We start from the raw sequence: 26,224 nt of genomic DNA on the forward strand, positions 1-26,224 counted from the left end.
TGTTGGAATCTTAATCCCCAGTATTTATGAATATGAATTTCTTTGGAAATAGGGTCTCTTCAGATATAATGAAATTAAAATGAAGTCATACTGGATCAGAGTGGGTCCTAAAATGACTGGGAGCATTTTAATAAGGCTATGTGAAGACACAGGGATTCAGACACAGAGCCTGGGAAAGATGGAGACAGAATGGAGTCACAGGTCTTCAACTTAAGGAATACCAACAGCTGCTGGCAACCACCAGAAGCCAGGAGGCAGACAAGGAAGGGTCCGTTACCTACAACTTTCAGAGGGAACATGGCCCTGTTAACACCATGATTTGCACTGAGAGCCTCCTGAATTGTATGAAGATAAACTTCTGCTATATTAAGCCACCTAGTTTGTGGTAATTAGTTATAGTAGCCCTGGAAAATTAATACAAATTAATTTCTCAAATATATGACTTGAAAACTTTTTTTGCAGTACTAGGGATTGAACCCAAAGGTTTCACACATGCTGGGCAAGCACTCTACCACTGAGCTACATCCTCAGCTATTTAATTTTTTATATCAAGATAGAATCTAGATAGGTTGTACAGGCTAGCTCAAACCTGCAATTCTCCTACCTCAGCCTTCTTACTATCTGGAATTACAGGCACACACTATCTTGCTTGGCACTTCTCACTTTCTTAACGATGTCCTTTGAAAGACAAAAACTGTTCTTTGTTTGTTTGTTTCTTGCAGTGCTGACAATTGCACTAAGCTATATCCCAGACCATTTTATTTTTCTTGCGACAGGGTCTTGCTAAGCTGCCGAGGCTGAGCTCAAACTTGTGATCATCCTGCCTCAGCCTCCCAAAATGCTGGGATTACAGGTATGTGCAATCATGCCCAGTTGAAAGACAAAATTTTTAATTTTGATGTTCTGCTTCCCTGCTCTGTTGGAACCCTTTCGGATGGACAGACACACCAGACTCAGTAACCCAATTACCTACCCAATACTCAGTCACTGCTCAGACGCAAGGCCACCTTGGATGAATCAGTGCTTGGGTAACTTAGCCAATCAAGTGAGCCTGGATGAGTCCAGCCCAAATTGCCAACTCACACAACTATAGGTTCAATGAGCAACATTTAATTCACTGAGTTTTGAGGTTATTTTTTGCACGGCAGGAGGTAACTGATAAAAAGGCAGTGTCTGCATAAGGTAGAAGACAAGATCTTACTCTTGGATTGTTCACTAGCCAACTTTACAAATTTAAGCAAATCATTTTACCTTCGGGGTCCTCACTTTTTAAACACACAGCATCTAGTTGAGAAATTCCACACAAATGGATTCTTGGATGGATGGATGGATGGATGGATGGATGGATGGATGGAAGGACAAATAACCACATAAACAGATGATTACTGGCTAATTCACAAATATGTAAATGACCACATGGATAACTTTGATATGTTATTCACAATGTTTCAAAGGTAGAATAAATTTAACCTTCTCTATCAGTAGAAAGCTAAGGCTCCAAAGTAAATTTTCATCATTGCCAGGTTGCGGTCAATATGAAGTCTGAAATAGCAGTAACTAAATTACTGCATCTTGAAATGAAATCCTGAGTCAGGGATCTAGCTCAGTAGCACGGCACCTGCCTGGCAAGCACAAGGTCGTGAGTTCGACTCCTTGTCCAAAAAAAAAAAAAAAAAAAAGAAACAAAGAAAAGCAATCCTAGTTATTTCCTATCATTAATTCCTTTCAAAAGCAGGAAGTATCTCTCTCCATGCCCCCACTCTGAAAACGCCGGCCCGCCCCTCTACAACCCCAACCCTGTGGATCAACCTTCCCCCTACCAAGTTGCCTCACAGGCCCAGAGATTTGCTTGGACTCTATGGAAATGCAAATTTCTGGCTGGCTTATTCACCAGTGATTTTCCTAGAGAAGACTCAGGGATAGCTCATCCCCGCAGTTGTGTGGCCATGCTTGGAGTGGGGCTCCTGAGACTTTTGCACATTTCCAGCTGTGTGCTAAAAGCAGGAAACCCATAGGAAGTACACTGGCTCAAGCCAGGGATTCTTCCCACCCTCCTTTAAAGCCTCTGTTTCCTGTTCTAAGTTCTTAATAACTACCTTCCATGTAAAACTGCCTTTTGCTTTAAAGGAGGCTAACTTCACTGTACTGTAAACCAAGATAATCTGGCTAGAAAGAAGCGTGATGAATTTAATACCTTTTTTTTAAGGTGTGGAGTGAGCATGAAAAAGATGCAATCTAGAATAGAAATGGAAATAAATCCCAGAAAACTGATCTAATGTCACAGGGGTAAAGACATTAGTAGGGGTACTTGGTGACCTTTTGAGACTGAAGATGTAAAAGCATGTTTTATTTTCTTGTTCTGTTATTTAAACTGTAGATCTCAATGGAGATATTTTCCTTGCCATGATGTTTAAGGTTCTCAGAGCATTCACAATGCCAAGTAATTATGGAGTAGAGAGCAGGCATCTATGCTCCTAACAAACTGCAAGGTGTCAATTTGGTTATAAATAGAATTAGTATATCATTTGAAAGTTTTCATTAGTTTTTATATTATATCAGTAAGTCAGAGAAGAAAAAAGCATTTATCCCTCCTCAAGTCCCCTCCCAGAAAAGAGATAGCTGTAACAGTGGAGCTAGCTACAACAGTGGAAATAACCACTGTTAACACTTTAGAGCAGCGTTTTAAAAACTGACTTGTACTCCATTAGGAGCTCATGAAATCAACTTAGTGGATCATGACAGCGTTTTTACAAATGAAGCAAGAGAGAAGAAAAGTGAAGCACATTGTTGGAATAAAGTAGACTAGGGTAGGAAAGTATAGGATAAGATAATATAGCAAGGGAAGGAGAAATAAATACAACACAATGCACCACATATAGAAAATACTGTATAAGTGTTGTTAATGAACTATTGTTTTAGCTACATGTGTCTGTGCAGGTTCACAAACGCAAAATGTATTTATCACTGTGAATCATGAGCAAACATATTTTTGGGGGGTTTTTTGCTGTTGCTGCTGTTGTTGGTAACAGGCATTGAGCTCAGGACCTTGCGCTTGCCAGGTAGGCACTTGTGCCACTGAGCTATATCCCCGGCCCTCAAACGTCATTTAAAAACACTGAGTTGGAGCTAGATGTGGTGGCATGCACCTTTAATCCCAGCGCTCTGGGAGGCTGAGGCAGGAGGATCACAAATTCAAGCCAAGCCCAGGGCAGGGTCAAAAGTGCTAGAGATGTAGCTCAGAGTGAAGGCCCTGGGTTCAATAACCAGTAATACACCAAAAAACAAAACTGAGTTGATAAATAAACTGCAGATATTTTTATTTCCTGTATTCCTACACTGTCTTCTTAATAAACATTTAACAATCCACACATAATTTTGCAGCAAGATTTTTAACTTTGAACTACATCATAAACATATTTCTAGGTTAATCAATATCCATTTGCATCATAATTTTAATGGTGGCAGAGTATGCACTGCATCAATGTATAGTAATGTTTGCTGTATCAATGTGTATTAATATTTGTACAACTGATTTTCTATTGGTAATCATTGAGGATATTTCTTATAAGCACCACTGAGGCACCAATAAATTCTTTCATGTAACTTTTCCAATCATTTTCTTTTTAAAAGTTTTTAAAAATTATTTTCCTTGGTTAAATTCCAAAGTGAAATCTTCAGCATATAATTATTATGTATCATTTTCACACAAGCTAACTGCCTACCAGAAAAATTATTCCAATTTACACTTCCATCAGCAGTACCTCCAAGTACCCTACAGCCACCTTTCTCTCATTCCCCCTGCCAAACCTGACCAACGCCATGTATTATCTTGGTCTATCTGAATAAATGAAAAATAGCAATTTTTTGTAATTTGGTTTGATTCACTGCCGAATGAAGGTCACCTACAGTTCATTTCACCAGCCTTCAAACAAAATTACACACACAAAAAAAAACAAAATTACAGAATATATTAGGATGACCACTGAGCTAAAAAGGAAATTTGCATATCCATGAAATGACTCTTCTGAGTTCAGACAGTAAAGGCCTTTCTATATAAAATGACTCTTGCCACAGCAAATGGCTTATTTTATAAAATCACTATGTGCCTATAAAGTATTTGGTTTTTAGAAAAATGAAAGAACTAATTAGGTACAGCCAAACATATACCTACTACCTCGCCGTGTTAACCTATGACAGTCACATATATGCCCTGGATATACATCAGTACTTCTTGGTCCCCAGGCCTCTGGTTTAGATATCCTAGCCTCAGCCTCCTCTGTGTCCAAAGTCAAAGCTGAATACGGTCCTTGTGTTTGTTTGAGGTGTTCTCACTCTGTGCTCCCTATCATACACTGGAAGGAACAAGCCTAACTCAGTGGCCATAACGTGGAGAGATGGAGGACGAGGCACCTTACAGAGAAAGGCTGAGCAGACTTGAGGGGGCAGGCAAATTGAAGGCGCAGGGCCACATTTGAATTCTGGATCAGACACTTTTTCACAGTGTAGTCTTACAGCCACTAGCAGAATCTCTATGTCTTCATTCACCAAAAAAAAATTATATTTTCCATCATAAAATATTAAGATGCTTGTAAAATAGCAGAAAGCAGTTACACAATAAATGGCAGGAGAGAAAGAGAGACAGAGAGACAGAGAGACAGAGACAGAGACAGAGACAGAGAATTTGCTTGCTGTCTGCCTGAACATGTTTAGAAGAATTCCCTTGATAACTCTCAGTAATCAAAGACAAACGTTCAGTGATTTTGCAAGACGGAGCAGGGCTAGCTCCAGGAAAAAGTCAAGGGTTGAAGAAGAAGAAAAAGAAGGCCATGGTCTTAGCTGGACCCTAGAGTGAAAAACAGCAACCTGGAACAAGCAGTGGATTTAAGCAAGAGGTACCCACTTCCTCTGTGGAAATCTGGATGTTTAAAGGCCTTTTATTCTGCAGAAAGCTCTTTTGCATTTCACACCTGGCAAGAGAAGCAAAGCATCCCCTGTCTAACTTCTGACTTCACAGGCTGCCTCACTAGGCTTCTATCAGTTTCGAAAAGCCAAAAACAAATTAAATAGTTACCTCAATATTTGAAGAAAATCTGAGTTAATGGTCCAAAGCACTTCCCTCATGGAAAAATCAGCTCACCCTCCTCCAGTTATGAAATGGAATTAAGCACTTATACTAAAATTTAAAAACTATGTTCACATTTATCATAAAAGCCCACTTTCAAAGGTCTGGGTGTGTGTCCCTCAGCAGCACGGCCCCAGAGCCTTTTCACAACCATTTTGGGGGCTTAACCGTGAAGGCTTCACACACTTCACACTCAGAGTGAACCAAACGTTCAATCAAAACATAAGGCAGCCTTGGGTCCGCTCGGGCCTCAAACCTGTTCCGGTTGTTCCTGAGATGCTTGCAGCGGAGGGTGCAGATTCATCGCTCACCCTGCACATCTCTAATCAAGCTCACTTCAGACCAAATCTTGAGGGGGCTTGTGGGGCCAGCAGTAAGTTTGGGAATGTTAACTAACTGAGTGGAGGGCTTCAGTCCTCAGCAGAGAACTCAGAAGCTCACTCACTGTGAGCAGTTCGAAAAAAAGTCCTGTAGGCAGCACTGGAATTTGCTTCAGGCCTTTTTAAACCCACCCCCATCCCCAATCCACCAAGTTCCACGGTGCTGAGGTTCCTATCTTTTAGCACAGACACTCCAGACCCTAAGGCAGAAGCAAAGTAATAAATCCCCTCAGCCCCCTCAGTTGATGGAGAGAAAGCCTTCTCTCCTTTTCCAAGTCTCTTGCCCTTCTGTGGAAATGTTCTGCCTTGCCTAGATTCTGTATGAACCACAATAGATGGGCTATTGGAGAAGGCAGCTCCCGATAATGCTAAGACTATCTAGCCAAGTGATTAAGAAACTCATCACTCTTCCTCCTCCACTCCTTCCCCAATGAAAGGAAGCAATTTGAAAATCCAAGAGGATTCTCCTTTTTCACAAAAGAGCTGAAGCAGCGCCAATAAAGATTCCAATGTCAAACTCCAATTACAGGGGGTGCACAAATGATGTGAAACATGGAGTTGTGAGGAGTCCCAGTCTGTGAATCAAAAGGCCCCTGACTATGCTTTTATTTTGAGAAAAAGGGAGTCCTTTTAAGTGGAGGTTTCCTCCATTGTAGACACCAAAACTTTGCCATTAAAGATAGGTGATATATTTTACATTACAGAAAAACAGATCAAGGCTTTTGCATGGCCTAGATCAGAAAGTCAAGGGACAGCAAGGAATAAAAAAACAGACACTGTAACAGCCTTGAAATGTCTTATCAGGGGACAAAGTTTCATAAAACTCAAGTCAGAGTTTTTACCCAACAGAAATGTGCAGATAAACTCAACAAAATATAAACTCAACAAAAGAATATTCATAGCAACATTATTCAAAATAGTCCAAACTGGAAATTATCCAAATACCCATCAATAAAAGAATGAATACACAAATCATGTTATAGTCACACAAAAGAATATTACACAGCAATGGAAGTAAATAAACTACAAGCAGCAACATAAATGGATCATAAAATATAGTTTTGAGCAAAAAAAATATCCAGTATTAAAAAATCATACCGTATGATTCCAAACCTGGTCAAAATAGTCAATTCTATTAGAGGCTGAGATAATACTTACCCTTAACTGGAAGAGAACTTTGGAAGATGTCTATAGGACTGTTTCTTGTTCTAGGTGAGGGTTTTAGAGGTGTGTTCAGTTTTCAAAAGTTCATTGAACTATATACTCAGAATTTGTGCACATTTCTGTAATTGTATTTATCACTTATATACAGATAGAAAGAAATAGCGAGGGAAAGAAAGAGAAAGAGAGAGACAGAGAGAATTCTTTTTTGCGGTAACATACCTTTAGAAACAGGAATTCTGTTAACATGTTTATTTCCACTTGCTTACTCAAGGAGTGCTGCCACACAGTTTCTGATCACATACACGCTCTCTTTTAAGTCTTTCAGACAAAGAAGACCCTACAGTTTACTGTCTTTTTTATACAGAGAAAGAATGCCAGTACATTGGAGTAATTTTGTCATCTATGTATTTGCAGGAAAACATCCTCTTGGCTCCCTGCACTATACCTCTGTGTTAGTCAGGGTCAGCTATCTGCTGTGACAAACATCCCCTAAATTTCACAATAAAAGTCTACTCTTTCACATGAAGTCCAATAACGTGTTGGCAGACAGCCTTTCATGTGGTGATTCAGAGACCCAGGATCCTTCTATCTGCTGGCCCCACCACACCTAAGGGCCTCAGAGTGCTCTGCTGAGCCCTCTGCACACAGCAGAGTGGGGAAGAAATGAATTGTAGATCACTGTTTCAAAGCTTTTTTATGGTCTTCCTAGACGTGGGGCAACTATTCCTCGCATATCTCATTGGTCAGAAGTCGGTCACATGCTCACACCTAACTGCAAGGTAGTCTGCTGGGAAACGTTGCCTAGCTGTGTGCCCAGAAGCCATTCTCTGCCTTGCCAGATCTATAATCTCCCTTTTTGCTAGCTGTTCCATGCCAGTGGCTGACTACAAAGAACATTATCAGAAATGACACAGAGGCTGTGAGCATTTGTGCTCTGCACCACTCCCATGATGGCACACATCCACACCCACGCCTCCTCGTGCCCGTCATCAGACATCCACACTTCCTGGGAATAAGGATATAATGGCGGGCAGAGGATAAATTGTTCTTGCAAGCTGTGTAACATCAGTTAGGTAGAGAAGCCAGAATGGGATGGTATTCTTCTGTTGACATTTTCACCAAGCACCTACAAGATTACAATGTTTACAATGGCTGAGGAACTACAGAAGCTGTTTTATCCATTTTTGCAGTTTTATCCATTTTGTAACTACTTCCTTTTCCCAACTCCCCTGATAATACTAATAATGATAAAACAAAAATGGTAGCATCAATAGCATACACATATTAACCTTTTATAGGAGTCCTATGTACATACCACACATTTCTGGCACTGCTCATTGATTAACACACTTAAATTCATGCCAACTCTATCAGGTGACTACTAATAGTGTCCCCATCTTACTGATAAGGAAACTGAGGCACAGAGACTAAGAATTTGTCCAAGGTCACACAGCTGCCAAGTGATGGGACTGCAAGGATCAAAGGCCAACATATACAGTATTACTTGCTAGAAACGTGACCCAGGTTAGAAACACAGTCATGTGATCATGACAAATCCCAGTCCTTCAGGGAGTAAATCTTGAACATTAGCTTTCAAGCATAAGGCTTGATTCAACCAGGCTTATCGGGCTACAGAAAAGCACACAAAGCATTGTCAGAAAGAAAACAAAGTCCAAGTCAAGAAATAATGGCCACTTCTCGGTGTTTTGGGTTATATTTTAAAATTTTTATCCACACTCAGCAGCTCCTAAAACCACTGCGTGGACACATCAGTTAAGAAAATCCCAAAGGGCTTCAAACCTCTATTCACAAGCCAGTACTAGAAACAGCTTGCCCACTTGTTATCTTTCCTCAAATATTTTTGTAAGTGAACCCCATTCTTATGGTCTCCTTCCACCCTACAACCAGCGTGAGATTAGCCAGTTTAACAGTATGAAACAAAGGGTTAGAATAAAGCCACACAAAAGGCAACCTTATGCAATATATTTTTCTTCATGTAACTGGACTAGTTTTAATTAGCAAAGGCTAAAATTTTGCCAGATGAGCACTGGGTGACATCTGATACCTGAGCAGGGTTCCAATATCTCTTCTCTCACACCAGACGCATTGAACTCAAGTGATGCTCTCTGAAATAATTTCAGGGCACCCTTCCCAGCACCTCTTCTGCATTTGCCCACTTCCCCCAAACTTCAAAACCTATGTCACTCCTGTTTGTAAAGCAAAATGTCCCATGACTTCTCACATGCAAAAGGATTTCTGTGGGATTTATTCCTACCCCACTTCTTCCCGCTGCATTGAATCTCTAGAATCAAATTCTCCATCAACATGTGCCATCTTGCAAGTGAATCGCTTCAGGGGTGGGAAGGGGGTCCGCTGAACTGGCAGAATCCTGATGCCAAATTCAAAAGGAAAATACAGCTTTACTTGCTGTATTAAAATATAAATACATGCTTGAGGAACAGAGTCCAGATGTAGGCTGGAGAGAAACATAAATATTGATATTATATTCTAATGAACATTATGTCTCACTGCCTGTCATCTGTCCTCAGAGTTGCTATCTTTTCTCTCTCTTAGATGTCTTATATTAAAAAATAAAGAGTATTTGAACTCTAGAGTATGGCTTTCATTTCACAAATGTAAATGCACATAGAACAATCAGAAATCAAATTCAAAACAACTTTTTTTTGTCTTTGATTGAGGCTTCAAGCATCAGAAAAGACTGAAAACACAGTTGCAAGTCAGTATTCCCTGATACTTAGAAAATTGCCTCGGAGTAATGAGGTCTTTTTTCATGTCTTTTCAATGTTATTTTAGCACTGTCGTACAAAAGCTCTCACTTCTGTATTACTCGTGGTGCCTCGGAGGCCAGATTCTTATCCTTCTCCAAACCCGGATTCTCCCTAAAATTTAGCACCAACATGTCATAAACAGTCCAACACCATAGACCAAAAGTGAGGAATTTCCACTGTTCCAATTTGTCTTGGAAATCTTACACCATGAAATTGCTAGTTTGTAGTCTAATCCTACTTGAGAGCCCAGAAACTTCTGTGGAATCATTTTTTTCTGTGGTCACATTCATATGCCACCCCTGATTAATGACTTGTGCTAAACCATCAGAATTCAAATACCACTGTCTTCCCTCAAAAGAGTGTTACCCATCTGGAATGAGGGGACTGCTCTCCACCTTAACAGTGGTGTGGATCACGCCAGTGGGTGCAGCTGTTAAAACTCCAGCAAACTGTATGCGTAAGATCTGAACATATCACTCCATGTAATTACACCTTGATATTTTTAAGAGTCTTAGAACACCTTTTTTAAGGCAACAAATAAGATTCTAGAAGAAGGGCCTATTTCCTCAAGATCAATGGCTTCACAGCATATATAACCACCACAGTATCTCACCAGGATTCTGTAGCCCCTACCTTGTCTCCCTGCTTCCTCTCTCCTGCCTGCCTCTCATAAGCCTCTTCTTAATACCATAGCCACCGTGAATTTTTTAAACTCTAAGTCAGTCATGTTACTCCTGTGCTTAAAATTCTCCAGTGACACCCACTGCACTCAGAGCAAAAGTCAAAGTCTTGGCAATGGGCTATGCCCAGAACCTACGTTATCTGGAATCCCCTCCCCCAACACTTCTCCTTGCTTACTGCCCACACTGGCCTCCTTGCCACCAGGAGATCGTATCAGGCATGCTCTCACCTCAGGGCCTTGTACCAGCTATGATTTCCCCCTGCCAGCAGAATCTTCCTCCAGCAATTGACACAGTTAACTGCCTTAACTCTTCAAACCTTTGCTTAACTGCCGTTTTCTCAGTAAGGCCTGCCTAACTACCCCGTTGAAAATGGCAACCTCTCCCCAATCTTCTTGATTGTCTTCTCCCTGCTGCAGTTTCTTTTTGCCCATAGCACATACTACTTCCAAACAGGCTTTGTAATTTTCTCAAATCTTTGTGTTTGTTACTTAGGGCCTCTCTCTCTTTCTCTTTCTGAAAATAGACCCTTTGTTTACTCATTAGGAAGGAATACCAAGGACAGAAGATCCTCACTGGGTACCCTAGATGATAGGAAGGGTTAGCACTCCGATTCGATTCTCTACCTTTCACAAACCAGGCACTCTAGGACCCAGAGAATGCCCCTTGCAGTGCAGCAATGCAGTCATTCCATGGCTAAAATGACCAAGCAGATGCCCCCCCAACAAACATTTTACCTATTATAAACAATAAAATTAAAAGGGTCCTCTGATTATTATAAGTAGATCCAGTTTGAGCCAGTTTAACCTCATTTCCCTTTGGGGCAGGATTATTAGACCTGAAGATCAAAGGAATGCTACCAACATATGGTATCTTGATTTCAACAAACCATTTGACAGTCACTCATGATGATGGATCTTGTGGGCAAGGTGGAGAAATGTGGTTTGAATGGGAAGGTGGGGGTGATTTGTGGTTGCTGCAACAATAGTACCCAAGGAATGCTGATTAATAGATGTCAGCTTTGAGGGATGCTTCTAGTACTGCCTGCCAATGGGCTCTGGTCTTGAATCCATCTGACCAATCATTTTAAAAAAGAGTCATGTTTATAGTGTCTGCAGAGAGCAAAATGCTGTGGGCAGTAGCTGACACATTAAATCAAGATTTTAAAGCATCACCACTGATTGGAAATGAAAGAGTAGAGCAAGCAAGATTCAATTTAACAGAGACAATGGGAAAGTCTTATAAAATTTAAGTTCTAAAAACTGACTATACACATAGAACAGAGGAAGTCTCTGTCTCAAATTTATTACATTAAAATCATGTTTAAAATTAGCACTGTAAAAGAAGGGAGTTTATTGGACCATAAAAACAAAAATACACAACAGACTCATGCAGTGGTTAAAACAAGGACCATGTTAGTCCTAATGGGTCATTCATACAAAGAAAGAAATGGGTCCATTCATGCTGTGAAGGCAGAGGTAGAATTGGAAAGTTGGCATTAGGAGCCCTGGTCAAAGGAACTGAAGTTGTCTCACCTGGGATGAAGAAAGCATAGAAGGGACCAAAGCAGTAACCTACAGACACTTAAAAGATGTCCCAGAAAAGAGATTATACACAGATTCTGCATGGCACCACCACCAGAACTAGGACTAAAACACTGCCATTATAAAAAGATCTAGACTCACCACAGACAAGAACTGTGAAATATGAACTGTCCAGCAATAAAATTGAGGTGGGGTTGCCACTTCCTCTGACTGGGTCTTCCAGGGGTCTCAGGGCATGGAAAGCAGCTGGTCTGTCAACTCTGGATGGAAAGTTGCATTCCTCTCCACACTGAGGTGTTTCCCAAAACTAAGATCCCAGGATTCTATGATTCTTATTAGATTAACTCTATTCTTGGTTAATTTCACTTGGAAGGATTTAGATGCTTAACATTTAAGTAATTTTTCAACATACAGATACACAGGTTGTCAGATTTTTATTTTAATGTGCCCAACTTTCTCATCCTCATTAATGGATTGAGAGATTAACATTACATCAGAAGCAAAACTTCACTATGCCTGTGTTACTCAATCACAAAGATGAGCTAGACAGGATCTCTACCCTCCAGGCTTACTACCCAGTGGGAGTGCTCTCCAAAATGTTGTTTCAAAAAATTTCAACCCTAGAATGACATCGTTAGATTCAGAAGCCACTCCTACATCATTGTTTTTATTTCCATATATTATCAAGATGCAATTCATGAATTATTGATGCAAGAAGAAATTTCATCAATTTGTGTGATTTATAGTTTATTCCAAGTGTACCTTTCCTACAATTTTTAATAGAGTAACACACAAAATGTTGAGCCTCATGATTTTACTGTTATTAATTAAAACAGTCTATTGGCCTTAAATATACATCTATACACTTTTAAATGCTAGATTTTTAAGTTTTATGATAAAAGAATACTGAATCAAAACATCAGAGCCATGATTTTTAATAGAGTGAAAGGAAATTTAGCTGAATTGTTAAAACAAAATTCCAACTATGTTTAAAATTACCAGCACCCCTAAAATTTCAGTAGTATGTGAAGCCTAAATGCCCAAGACTCATGGGATAATGTGAAATAATAGGAGAGATTTCATATGTCATGATAAATTGAAGGCAATGCCCATTAAGGGAAGGCTAGCGACCTTGATACTGAGACCTTTCTGAGATCCTATGGGGACTTCACACTTTCCTAATGCCATTGTGTGGACAAGGCCTTCACACACAGGAAGAAAGAAATCTCCATTGTTACCATGTCAGCATCAGGCCAGCAGAATTTCAAAGACTTCCTAAGTGTTTTGGTAGTTTTGATTTAAAAGCCCAACCCAGCAAAATAAGAAACGTCTAGAAAGAACTGTGTTGCCATTACAGGTTATGAGAAAAATTACAACCATTAATTATTAATGCTTGAATGATTGCTTTCTTGTCAGCTGTTCTGTGATGGGTTTAAAAGCAGCTTTCGGTGGTGCTGTTAGGCTCTCATAATGCCTGAGAGAAAGTTGGCAAGCAGAGCCAAAAGAAAAAGAAACTTAAGCGCAGTTACTGAAACATCCAAGAAAACATACTAACCAGACTGTGAGAGGTTTCGACAAGTGGTAGAATGAACAGAAAGGGGAGGAGAAAACCAGAGCATCTTCCAAGACCAGAGTAACTCATGCTTAGTGTTGCCACACCAACCCAGGAATGATCAAGTCATCGAATGTGTTTCTTCCTAGCTCTTTTCAGGACTTAGCAGTTTCAGTGTATGTTCTGGTTGAAAATAAGCATCTCAAATAGGGAGTGTGGATCTCCAGGGACTTCACCCCTTCCACGAGATGATAAACTGCACTCTCAAAGGCTGTCCAATGAGACATTGAGGAACTGAGGGGATGTCCTTCATCATCACAAACTTGAGTTCCTTCTATGCTCCTTCTCATTGAGAAAGTATTGAAGATCTCCCAGGCCAACAGAGAGATTCAAACCCCAACTTCAAGAAGGGTAGTAGCAATAGTGATTTCCAGTCTCACTGCAGAGCATTCAGGCAGGAGCCAAGGATGCGGCTAATATAAAAATCACTGGGGAAATATTTCAAAGGAAAACCAAAAAAACACTATCTCTACCATACTCCCAGTCCCAGGTCTTTGCCCTCATAACTTAAAGATTAAATAGATTGTCTTGGTTTGAGATCCCCCTGCAGATGTGGATCCTATGAATACAAGTGCAAGTCCCAGTGTGAGTAGCTTATGTGGGAGGTAACCCCAGGAAACACCCACAGATGAGGGAATCAAATGGAGAAAGGAAGGTAGAAAATACAAAGTCCATTATCAAATAAGTCATCACTGTGGGGAACTGGAACTCGATCCTACTAGGGAACTCTGAAAAAATGGTGTCAAAAACATGCCATAGAGTTCTTCTATCTAAGTGGTAAAGAAGTGGAAGTATTTTCCCACCAACTCCCGTTGACTATTGGTTGAGTGCTGCTTCAGAGAAATTATTTGCTGGCACTTCTGACTCTTCCATACGTGCGAGGCCAAGCCTGGTTCATAGCCAGACAGGAACAAAAGAACCAGGCAGAGTCATAGAAGTTTGCAGTACGTAGCTGTCAGTACAAGAAGAGAAGGCTAAAGTAGCCATGTCTGCTGTACAGAGGAAGAGCTAATATAAAGATGAGCCCAAAGTTCTAAAAAATTTGTAGTTTGAGGAGAGATGGTGGACAAGAAACTAGGTTCCACTTCCCAGAGAAGATGATGTGTCAGCTGAGTATTAAAGAATGAAGAGAAATTAGCCAGTGAAAAGTGTTCTAGAAAGTCACATAATACATGGGCGTGAAGAGTGAAAAGCCGGGAAAGTTGCAGAACAGCACATAGTTCAGTATGACTGGCACAGAGAGCTGAACTGCAGTAGGTGGAGAAGGGACAGCAATGGGTGGGAGAGTAAAGAGATGAAGCTTGCCAAGTGGAAAGGATTATACCACAAAGGGACTCGATTTTTATGTAAGAATTCCCCTGGATTTATGTGGCAACACATCGCAGAAAACCCTATTGGCTGGAAATAGACTCTGACCTAGATTCTAACTCTGGCCCCCATCCTTTTCTAGCTGATGCTGCCTGAAACAAGTTGCTAACCCTCATTCAAATAAAAAAAAATAATAGTGCCTCTTTTGTAGACTTACTATGAAGTTTAAATAGAGTAATGTAAAGCTCTTAGCACAGGGGCTGACAAATACCAAAACTCAGTAAGTGTCAGCTAAAAGTCCACTTCATGAATGACAAAGGTGTCACCACCATGCAATAGGGGAAATGATAGCCTTTTCAATAAGTGGCAATGGGTCAATTGCACATCCATATGGAAAAATAATATTGACCCCTGCCTCACACCATTTAAAAATATCAATTCTATATGAATCATAAATCTAAATGACAAAGGCAAAACAAAAAAACTTCTAGAACATAGTAGATACCATTACAATCTTGGGACTGGCAAAAATTTGTTTAACAAGCAAAAGAGAGCATTTTAAAAGCAAGCCATAAAGAAAACAATTGATAAACTTGAGTACATAAAACACAGAAGAACATCTACTTACCAAAAGATAACACTAAGACAAGCTACAGAGTTAGGGAATACCTACGGCTGACAAATGACTCATATCCACAAAATATTATAAAATATAAGATAATAAGAAAAGGGTACAGGAACTTCAAAGAAGAGAATAGCCAAATTATTTTTTAAATATGAAAAAATGATTTCATAAGCCATCATAAAAATTCAAGCCAAAACCACTATGAGATTTTATTACACACTCACAAGAGTAGCTCAAATTAAACAGTGTTGGTAAGAATGTGTAGCAACTGGAATTTGACACACTTCTGGGAGTATAAAACAGTACAACCAGTTTAGAAAAGTGTTAGGTGGTATATACTAAAGCCAAACATATCCTTCCCCTTGGATCCAGGAATTTTACCTTTAGATACCTTGTATATACAAAATAGCCATATATATATGCTATATATAGGCATGTTGAAAATAGCCCTAAAATCACAAGAAATAATACTGAGACTCAACAAATGGGATGGTATCAATTTAAAAAGCTTCTCACATCAAAGAAAACTACCAACAATGTGAAGAGACAGTCTACAGAATGGGAAAAAATATTGCCAGCTGTTCCTCAGACAGAGAACTAATATACAGAATGTACAAAGAACTAAAAAATATCAGACACCCCCCAAAAAATAAAAGACCCTATCAAAAAACGGGCAACTGAAATGAACAGACACTTCTCAGAAGAAGTAGAAATGGCCAATAAATACATGAAAAAAAGTTCAACATCTTTGGCTATTAGAGAAATGGAAATTAAGACAAAACTGAGATTTCATCTGACTCCAGAAAGAATGGCCTTCATGAAGAAATCAAATAGTAACAAATGCTGGTGAGGCTGTGCATGGAGGCTGGGGAGGAAAACTAGAACAACTACAATGGACATCAGTATGGAGATTCCTCAAAAAACTAAAAATAGAAATTCCATTTGTCCCAGCTATTCCCCTCCTATAAAGAATTAAAAGCATCATAGTACAGTGATCCATGCATACCCATGTTTATAGCAGCACAATTCATAATAGCTAAATCTTGGAAGCTGCCTATATGTCCATCAACAAATGTACAGAGAAAGAAAATGTTGTATTTATACACAATGGAGTACTACTCTGCCATAAAGAATAAACTTGAGGCATTTGTAGGTAAATGGATGCACCTGGAGATCATAATGTTACGTGAAATAAATCAGAAATGAAAGCATAAATATTGCATGGTTTCTCTTATATGAGAAACCCAAAATATAAATAAAGAGCAAAACAAAAGACAGATAATAAGAAGTAGGAAAATCTCTAATTGGAAGGAGGGCAAGAGATGGAAGGTGGGGAGGTAAGGGAGAGAGAGGGACTAGGAAAAAAAGACTTGAAGAAAAACTGAAAATAGAGCTTTTGTAAATGGGAAGGAGACCACGAGTTGGAAGAAGCAGGGAGGGATGGGAGACATAGGGGACAAAAAAATAGCCCTAAAATGAAAACCACCCAGGTGTCTATCATCAGGGGAATAGATCAATAAACCATGGTACATGTGCACAATGAAATTTTATTCAGCAATGAGAATGAATGATGTACTGTCTAGGCACGCAACATGAAAGAAACTTACACACATAATGTTGAGTGAATAATGCTAGACACGAAAGAGTCTATAATGGCTTGTAAAAGTGTAAAGTTTACAAAAGCATAAAATGACTCCATTTGCACAAAGTTTGAAATCAGAAAAATCCATTCCATGGGGGTGGGAGTCGGGAGGTGGCTATCTTTAGCAAGGAGATAGTGACTAGTAGGAGCTAGAGGAGAGGGTGTTTCAGACACAGGAATATTTTATTTCTCGATATGCTTGCTGTTTTCATGAGTTATTTGCTTTGTGAAAATTAACTGAGCTGAGCACTTTTCATTTGTGTGTTTTTCGGTAGTAATGTTAAACTTTAATATAAAATTTACTTAAAAACCTTAGCAACTAAATATAATCAATAGCAGTACAATGCTATCTTAAAATGTCTAAGGATCAACATCTTGGCACTGAGGCCCATGAAGTATTCCCAAGGTTTCAGGTGTTAGTGACTGAAAAGCTGGACTCACCTCAAGTTCACGACCATAAGTCTTGGAAGGCTCTCAACACAGCCACATAATCCAGCCACGCTTCCTTGCTGCATCCACATTCCCCTTGAGATGGCTTATTAACACCTTCCCTGCACTCCTCACACTGCCAACACCCTCTCCACTGATGACCTTGCCACCTGCCTCACAGAGAAAATAGCCCTAATTGTAGAAGAACACCGCATCCCACCTCCATCTGTCTACCAGCCCACCTGCCTCTGTTCACATTCGCCACCTTCCCTCCAGGTTCTTTGGATGAAATGTTCTTCTCATCTCATCCCTTTGCACCTTCTCAAGGACTTCCGTAATTATCTGCTTCTATCCTTTAATATCAATTTCCTCCTCTCCATGGAATCCAAACATGCCCCAAATATCAGTATCTTTTAAGAAAGTCGCCTTTCATACTGTATTGTCCTCAAGACTGCTCCATTTCTCCACTTCCCTTCCAGCAAGAGTTATCCGTCATTGCTATTTCCTCTTTCACCCCTCCTATTCTTTCTTTAGCCCTTCTTGTCTGGCCTTAATCTGCACCCTTCTACTGAAATAGCTAGGCCACTAATTAACTACATGTTACCAAAGTGGGCTGTTCTCTTTTCTGTGCTCATCTTATTCTCAAAAGCATTGGACCAAAAGAGAAAAAAGGAAGGTAAAGGATAGGTATTTTTATATATACAAGATAGCTACGATAATTGTAATACTAGTTTCTATTGGTTTATCGAAAAGAACAGTTAATGTGCAATTGTTTGATCAATCTTGTTTGCCTGTGTCTGGTTGTCTGAGTAACTACTTTGAGAATAGCAGCGTGTAGAACAACCATTGTTGATTTTCTATCACCTTGTTTTGAAATTCTGTATTATTTTTATTGCTTTCATGTTGTTTTGTTTATGCCTTTGTTTTCATTTTGTTTTTGATATTTTTCTCTTTAAAATTAAAGAAAAAAAATATATATGTATATACAAGAATAGCTGAGATAAGTGTGATTCTGATGTCTACTGGTTTATTGGAAGGAACAGTTAAAGTTAAAATTTTTTTCCTTTTCTCTTGACCAATTTTGTATGCTTATATCTGGTAATCAAAACAACTAATTTGAAGACAACAATATGCAATATAACAACCATTGCTGAATTCCTACCATCTTGTTTGATGAAGCTCTGTATCATTTCTAATTTTAATTTATTACTTGTTATTGTCTTTTATTGTTTGATGAATCTTGCATTCTTATATCTGGTAATCTGAGCAACTTCGTTGACAATAACAATATGTAATATAACAACCATTGTTAATTCCTATCATCTTGTTTTGAAATGCTGTATTGTTTTTATTGTTTTTGTACTGTTTTGCTTTCTCTTCATTGCTATCATTTTGTTATTTTTTTCTCTTTAAAATAAAAAAAATTTTTTAAAAGCAATGGACCAAGATGACCATTTCTCATTCTGTTGTTATTGCCTTCTTTTTTTTCTTTTCTTTTTTTCTTTTCTTTTCTTTCTTTGTTTCTTTCTCTCTCTCTCTCTTTCCCTCTCTTTCTTCACTACTGGTGATCAAATTAAACCCAGGGACTCACATATCCTAAGCAAGAGCTCTACCACTGAGCTATATTTCCAGCCCTACATGAGTTTCAAAACACCTTCTCCTAACTTCCACTATACCACATTTTCCTGATTTTTCCTCCTAGATTTCTGATTGTTGTTTCTCAGCCTTTTCCTCCCCTATCAGCCTTCCAGAATTGACCTCTCTTAGGAAAAGGCCTAGCTCCCTCTACTATCTACACTGTCCCTAGCTCCAAGGCTTCTCATACCACCTCTACCTTTAAGTTTCACAGTTACATCTCCAGCCTAGACCCTTCTCCTGAGCTCCCAACTCAAACATGTAATTGTGAAGACACATCAAGTATCTCAACACAGTTCAAACAGAAAACTATTGATTCTGTTCCCTCCATAAAAGATATCCACTCTCTCGCTAGCCTTCACCATATCTGTAAATGGCATCACTGACCATGAGTTATTTAAGCCATAGAACACAGGAGTCATCCTTAACTATTTTTCCTCATACCCTATACCCAGTTAAATCACTAAGTCCTGAACGAATTCAGAATTTACAGTCTCCACAGCCACCTCCCTAGTTCTAATTTGAAAGCCAGTTGCACTAACTGGTCTGCCAGCCCCAGGATTTGCCTCAAGAGTGATTTTGCTGAAGTGTACATAAGATCACGTCATCCTTATAAAAGGCCCCTCCTCATTGTCTCAGGGTGACAGGAAGCAGCTGTCTGAGGATGGTGCAGTCAGCAGACAGTGTGGGGCACGGTGATCTGGGCAGGAAGGCTATAGAGGAGGTGCAGAGGCACTCAGACAACCTCACAGGGGAGACAAAAGGGAACATGGCTCACTGTTAGGTTTCCTCTCTCTCAGAAATGCCCCAAGGCCTGGGAAAGTGGAAAGAAACACACATAATATAGCTGATGCCACAGGTATGCCACTAATAGCCCCGTGCCTTGGCCAGAGGATCCAGCAGGCAATCTTGTGCACACCACAGGCTCTTTGCCTCTCCCTCTAGCTGGCCCTGGGAACATGCCCGTGTCATACACTGTAGGCCCCAGAAGCTAGCGAGTCCAAGCTCGATGTTACCTTCCATCAGCAAGGGGCAAAAGCTGTGCAGAAACAACCCTGCTTCCTCACTCCTCAGTGGAACATATCTGAAGTGTGTTGCCAGGGGCCCTTAGCTGGACTGAAGCCCTGCCGACTGCAATGTTAAGCAGCTCACAACAGGCGTTAACTTTTGTTCCTTCTCTGTATCACTTCCCCCACCCCACCCCCGTGCTTCTTGGGAGCCCCCCAAACTACTTGCACGGAAATCCTTGTCTCAGGCCCTGCGTTCTGGGAAACCCAAAGCAGCACACTTAAAACTGTGCTTTTACTCCTGAAGGTAATGCTCTGTATGACATCAAATAAGAACAATGCCATCCTAAATTTGAATGGATGAGAAGAAGGAGAGCTGGACACAACAGAGATGGAATTTTAGAAAAATGTTAAAAACAATACGACATTTAAAGTCTCTTCCTGGGTATTATATTAGCCCTATCCTTATTTATTCATGTGTAGATAAATATTCCTAGACAGAGCATTTACTAACTGTGCACACACTAAAGATCCTGCTTCTCTCCATGAACCTTTAGTTTATACTGCAAACAGTTCAAAGGATTTGAAAGGACTGTATTAAATTCAGGATGTCTAACTACCCAATGCAGCCTCTAAAGAAATGGGTAGAGCAGATAAGACACCTTCTGCTCTGACACCGAGTTTCACTTGTGTGATATCTGTTTAAGGGGAGGTGTGTGACCACACGCACACACACAGACACACACACATACAAACGAGCGCGCGCGCGCACACACACACACACACACACACACACAGGGGAAATGCATGCACTGCCCAACAGCCTGCAGAACTTCCCTCCAGTTCTTTTGAAGTGAGCTCACCATTCTCCCCAACCGCACTCGCCTGTTGAAAGTGAAGGGCTTGTCCCTGCTGTGTGGTTTGGGGTAAAAAGGAGGCAGGATTAAAGCTCTCATTTCCAGTCCCAGAAGTAAAATACGACTTGGCCTACGGCAGTCCTAATTCTTTCCAGAACTCATCCCCGGAATTGCCCTTTCAAACAACCAGTCATTAATCCAACCCCGGGTCTTTTATAGCTGCGAAAACCGATCGCGCACATCATTTATTCATTACGCTTATTATTATTGTTATTGCAGAAAAGCAGTGGATTCCCGGGGCGGGGTTCAAAGGGCTATTCGGTGGAGGAGAAGAAAGGGGGGAGAATGCGCGGGCAAGCAGGGACCGCGAGGAGGCAGGGCTGGATTGCTGGACCGAGGTGCACGGAAATCCCCTGGGAAGGCTGCAGGAAAGCGCCGGCTGGGTGCGCTCCGAAGCCACAGCGCACGGGCGCAGCTGCTGCAGCAACTGAAGAAGCTTCTTACGTAAGTCGGAGCCGCTGACATCACCTTCCCGGAAAGGGTCGCAGCAGAACTAGGCATCAAAGGACCCACGCACCAGCCCAGCACCCCTGTCTGCCGCCTGGGTCATTCATTTCTAAATGACTCCTCCGCGGCTAGATTTGGACGCCAGTGCACCTGAGAGCTGGCCTGCACGCCACTTAAAGAGCAGATGACACAGAATGACTACTTATAGGGAGCTCTGGGTATCACAAGAATGAAGCCAAGGCACAGCAAAGATGCCCCAGGGTCTCCCAGACCTCCTTCCTCGAGCTCTCCCAGAGCCTGCCAGGCAGGACTGGTTCATATCTAAACGAGATTTGGGCGACAATGCACCCAGGGTGCGAGGAGAAATGCCTGAGGAATCCTCAGAGGGCAGACGGCACGAAGAGCCATTAAGGGGAAATCCTAGGCTGTTCAGGGCAAAAAAGATGCCCGAGGGTCACCGGGACGCAAGCTCTCCCTCCTTTCCGCGGTCCCTCCGGACCACAAACGTTTTCAGTAGAGCACCTCGGAGTTCACTCCAGGAGGCGAGCAGTTCCGCGCTTTGTCGCACAACGGCGGCGGCGCAAGGCACAAGTTCGGGGCCCAGGGCAGCCCCTGAGGTCATAGTAAGAGTGACAACACCGCTGTGGTGCTGCAGAAACCCTAAAAGGAAACCCGCTACTTCTCGACCCCTCGGGTTGATTACGGGTTTGGGGCTGGACTGCTGGAAACCACAGGAGTTACATCCCCTCCCCAAGGACGCGGAAGGCGAGCCCGAAGGGTGAATGGCAGATCTCTGCCGCACGTTCCCCTAGAAACACTCCCTGTCTGCTCGTTCTCAGCCCACTGACGTCTGTGAGTTGTAAGGCCACCCTTTTAACTTTCTGACCTCCCTGTATGTAGCCTTCGGGGATCTGCCTGGCTACTCAGTCCTGGGAGGATTGGGGTGGTTCTTAGGGCAGGGAAGAGCGGGAAAGCGAGAGTAAGGTGCAAGTTACAGCAGGCGCGGCGCCGCGAGGCTGGGATTGCGACGACCGGGGAGGGCGCGAGGGTGCGGCGCAAGAGCCTAGCGCCCCGGAGGCAGACGGGGCGGGGGGCGGGTACTCACGCACTGCCTCCTGCTTGGGGTCCAGCGTGCCGAGGACGCGCTGCACGCCGCCGAGCTTGCCCTGCAGCGCCCAGACGCGACGATGGGTGAGCTGAATGTCGTTCTCGAGCTCCTGGAAGAGGCTGCACGCGTGCCGGGCCACGTCTGAGAGCTGCCGGAGGACACGGGCTAGCGCAGCGTTGCTGAAGGCGCACAGGTCCAGCATGAGCAGCACAGCCGCGGCCGCCGCCGAGGACGCCTCGCCAGCAGCGGGCGCCGCCTCCGGGACCCCCGCCGCGCTCTCCTCGCTAGCAGCAGGCGCCTCGCCCTGAGGCTGCTGAGCCTGATTAGCCGGCGCGGGCAGCGGCGGCGGCAGCGAGGGCGGTGGCAGCCCGAGAGGCAAAGAGGGCGCTCGGGGAGGCTCCTCTGGCCCGGGCGCCTCGGCCTCCTCCTGCCGGCCAGGCGGCTGCAGGGGCGGTGGTGGTTCAGCGCTGCCTCCACTCGCGTCCTCCTCTGGGCCGGGCGCCGGCCGCCGCTGCCGGCACAGCCACTGCGGCTCCACGATCCGCTTGGCGAAAGGCATCCCGCGTAGCCGGGCCGCGACTTTCTGTTCTCCTCAGAGCGCCCCTTGCGAGCTGGGGACCAGGCGCGCCCACCTGAGCAAGGGTAGGGCAGGAGTCGGGCGAGGCGCGGTCCGGGCAGTCCAGAAACGCAGGGGGCTGCTTTGCTCACCTGGCCGCCTCCTCTTCCCCGCCCTCTCCCTAGCAAATCAGTCCAGCCGGTCTTCCTCCGGGCGCACCGTTCCCTGGGGAGGATGACAAGCGCCAGGCACAGAAATCCCGGGGTGCGCCTGGGCTCTCCTCACTTGCTTCCAACAGGGGTCGGGTGGCTCAGCTCCATCGTTCCAGCGCTCACCGCCGCCGCCGCCGCCGTCTATATAAATGGGCGTGTGTGTGTGTGTGTGTGTGTGTGTGTGTGTGTGTGTGTGTGTGTGTGTGTATGGGTGGGTGTGAGTGTGTGCGCGCGCCACAGTTTAAAAGTACCCCGGCGCAGGCCTCTCCCCGCGCGCCCCTAGGCCGCTCCAGGGAGCGATTGCGCCCTGGATCTCTCTCCCTCTCTGGGCGGGGAGGCGGTTTGGGAAAGGCGCTCTGAAAACCCGGAGAGAGGAATCCGCCTCCAGCCCCTGCTCAGGAGGCGGCGCGGGGGCTGCGGGGCCGACGCTGGGCGGGGGAGGCCAGGGCGAGAAGGGCGCAGCGCCCTGGGCGACCGCTGGGAGTCACTAGCGGCTTCGCCGAGCCGGGCACGTTCAGGCGCAAAGAAGCTTCCTCACATCCAAGGGGTTGGATAAGACTGTCAGCGTAGTGGGGGCGAGCACTCCTCAAGATGAGAGTGAGGGTGCTGGTAAGGAGCACAGAGGAAAGAGGGTGGGGTATTGGGGATGCCGCAGACTTGGCATGTTGGAGCAAGTTGCTTCTCTGAGTTCCAACGCTGTGCGCGTCGCTTGGGTTCTTAGGGGAAAAACTGGGCAGTTCTTTTAAGTGACCCCTGCTCTGGGAGCTGAGAGAAACAGCTGGGGAGGGTGACACGGCTTGGGCTCCTCTCCTTGAGGCCAAGTGGCCAGAGTGCTCTTTATTCCCATTCCTAGTCACTTCGGGGAGGTCTGCACTGGGCAAGGTCTCTAAGCATCCTGAATGTGTTCCAAACTACCAATGAGCAACACCCCCCCCAAAAAAACACTGCTTACAAAACTTATTGCACATTAGGGGAGATGAATCTGATCACACCCCACTGCGTTAATCATACACAAGATCTTTTAAGTTCTGCATCAGAGAAATGACGATTTGATCCATAGAAGCATGGAAAGATTTCCCCTTCAGTTAACTGAAAGGTATAATTTCTTAAAAGGCATACATTTTCGATTGCAATAATCTGCAGACTGGAGGCTGCCAGCCTAAACCTAAAAAGAGTTTGGGAAAAGTTAATAAAGTACATGCTTTCATCCCTCCAAAATGTATACTGTAAATTTTTTTTTTATTTTAAAGCCACAAGCCAGATCTTGGGAATGCAGCCTTCATTTCATGTGTCTAAAGAGAATATGGAAAAAACATGTTTTATAGCAACAACAAAGTCCTCCAGATCTGTAGTGGTGTCTCCCCTGCCATCCCTGCCTTTAGCAGGAGATGGCAAGGACAGAAGAGTCAGCACTTTGGATTGGCGTACCCTTTGGTTATAAAGGATTCAACAGATTCTTGTCTTATTCTATGGGAAAAATATTTTTACCAAATGAATATCCTCGTTCATAAAAGGTCCAGACTGGAGATTTGGAGGTAAAAGTTCATGATGTCTGCAAGGTACACAGAAATGATTCAGTAATGAGAATGATGATAATAATTTCATATATATATATATATATATAGAGAGAGAGAGAGAGAGAGAGACAGAGGGAGACAGAGAAATAGGGCAGAATGAGTGAATGTAGTAAAGGGTATATTGGAGGTCACTGGCAACTTTAAATTTGGTTTTGTTTCCACATACAAAGAGAAAGAAAAAGTTTTGAAGGGTCTTTAAGCATTTGCTGTTTATCTCACAAATCTAAAAAACGGAGAGGTGGCTGGTTTAAAATTTAGCTTCAGTTTCTAATATGTTCACAATTCTGAGCATGAGTTCTGCAAATGGGCAAGCCATTCACTGCTCCCTCAACACACTGAAGCAACACAATGCCAGAGAATGAAAGGCATCCAGTGAGCAAGCCTTGTGGCAACAGTCTTCTCTGCCTCCCCTTACCCCACACCCTGCGCTAGCCTGTGAACAGCATCCACGGGACCCAGGGGGCAGCCCGGCTGCACTAACACGGGCAGTGAATGAGTGCTGTGTGACTCTCACTCCTAGATAGAGTTCTGCGTTATTGGTGAGTTCCTTCCAGGGCCCAAGAGAGATGATCTTAAGGGGAAGCAGAAGATCTTGGAGAAGAAAGATTCCAGAAGGTAATTAAGCTGAAGAACAGGCTCTCGTTATCTTCTTGTCTGTCCCCAAAATGGCCAGCACAGACTCAAATCGTTATTACAGGAATGATTCAAAGCACTGTTCAACTACGCAAAAAGGAGAATTCTCTTTTGTAATCTCCTGGACTCCTACTCACGTGCTAATAATGTCATTGAGTTAAAAATAAAAAGCTTTGACATTGGCTTTTGATCACCTTGGTTCTCATCATCCCTTCTTTCTTTGGTGGTCCCCAGTGTCTTCTCCAGGACAACCTCCTTCCAAGTAACTAAAAAAAAACTAATACAAATGTTATATTCATTGATATGGTTGGTTTATGAACTCTCATTTCTCTGTAACTTGTGAATAAAGAGGGGATTTTTTTGAAAACTGTGATTGTTATATATTAGTAGCCCCACCTAAACAAAGACTGGGCTGCCTGTGAGAAGGCAGTTTAAGAAGCCTCCTGGCCCAATCCTTCCACTGCCCACTTCAAGTCCTTCTTGTGTGGTTCACCTCCCCAGTTTTGAGTTTGGCTCCTGCTTTATACAATTAAGGTATTTAAATAAAAAAGCAAGCACATATAATCCTGAAGGGATGTATTAACAGTGTAAATTCTGGTGAGTTTTCAACACACCCAGGCTGTGTCTTTCTTATTCAAATCCGGGACTGCACCATGTTACTCTGTGTTTTCCAACGAAGAGTTTGACAAAGTCAGGGCTGCTATCTGAAATGAGACTGTTACACTTAGTTATGTGTGTGCATTAATCTCCACTGATCACACACATACACACACATACACACACACACACACACACACCACTATCTATGTACAAATAGTTACTCTCCATGGCTTATAG

At 42.8% G+C, this 26,224-nt stretch overlaps 1 protein-coding gene across 1 annotated transcript in view; it reads right to left on the bottom strand.

Annotated features, from left to right (window-relative positions):
• The window catches only part of Nhs (Nance-Horan syndrome (congenital cataracts and dental anomalies)), a 323,137-nt gene extending 299,579 nt beyond the window's left edge, over window positions 1-23,558 (bottom strand). Inside the window, exon 1 of the mRNA XM_005409131.2 lies at window positions 22,407-23,558. Coding sequence (XP_005409188.1) covers window positions 22,407-22,968 — 562 coding nt within the window. The 5' untranslated portion in view covers window positions 22,969-23,558. The remainder of the gene's footprint in view (window positions 1-22,406) is intronic.
• Window positions 23,559-26,224: the final 2,666 nt, after the last annotated feature.

This window comes from Chinchilla lanigera, unplaced genomic scaffold (genome assembly GCF_000276665.1).
Source record: "Chinchilla lanigera isolate Chin_1 unplaced genomic scaffold, ChiLan1.0 scaffold00118, whole genome shotgun sequence".
Taxonomy (NCBI): domain Eukaryota; kingdom Metazoa; phylum Chordata; class Mammalia; order Rodentia; family Chinchillidae; genus Chinchilla; species Chinchilla lanigera.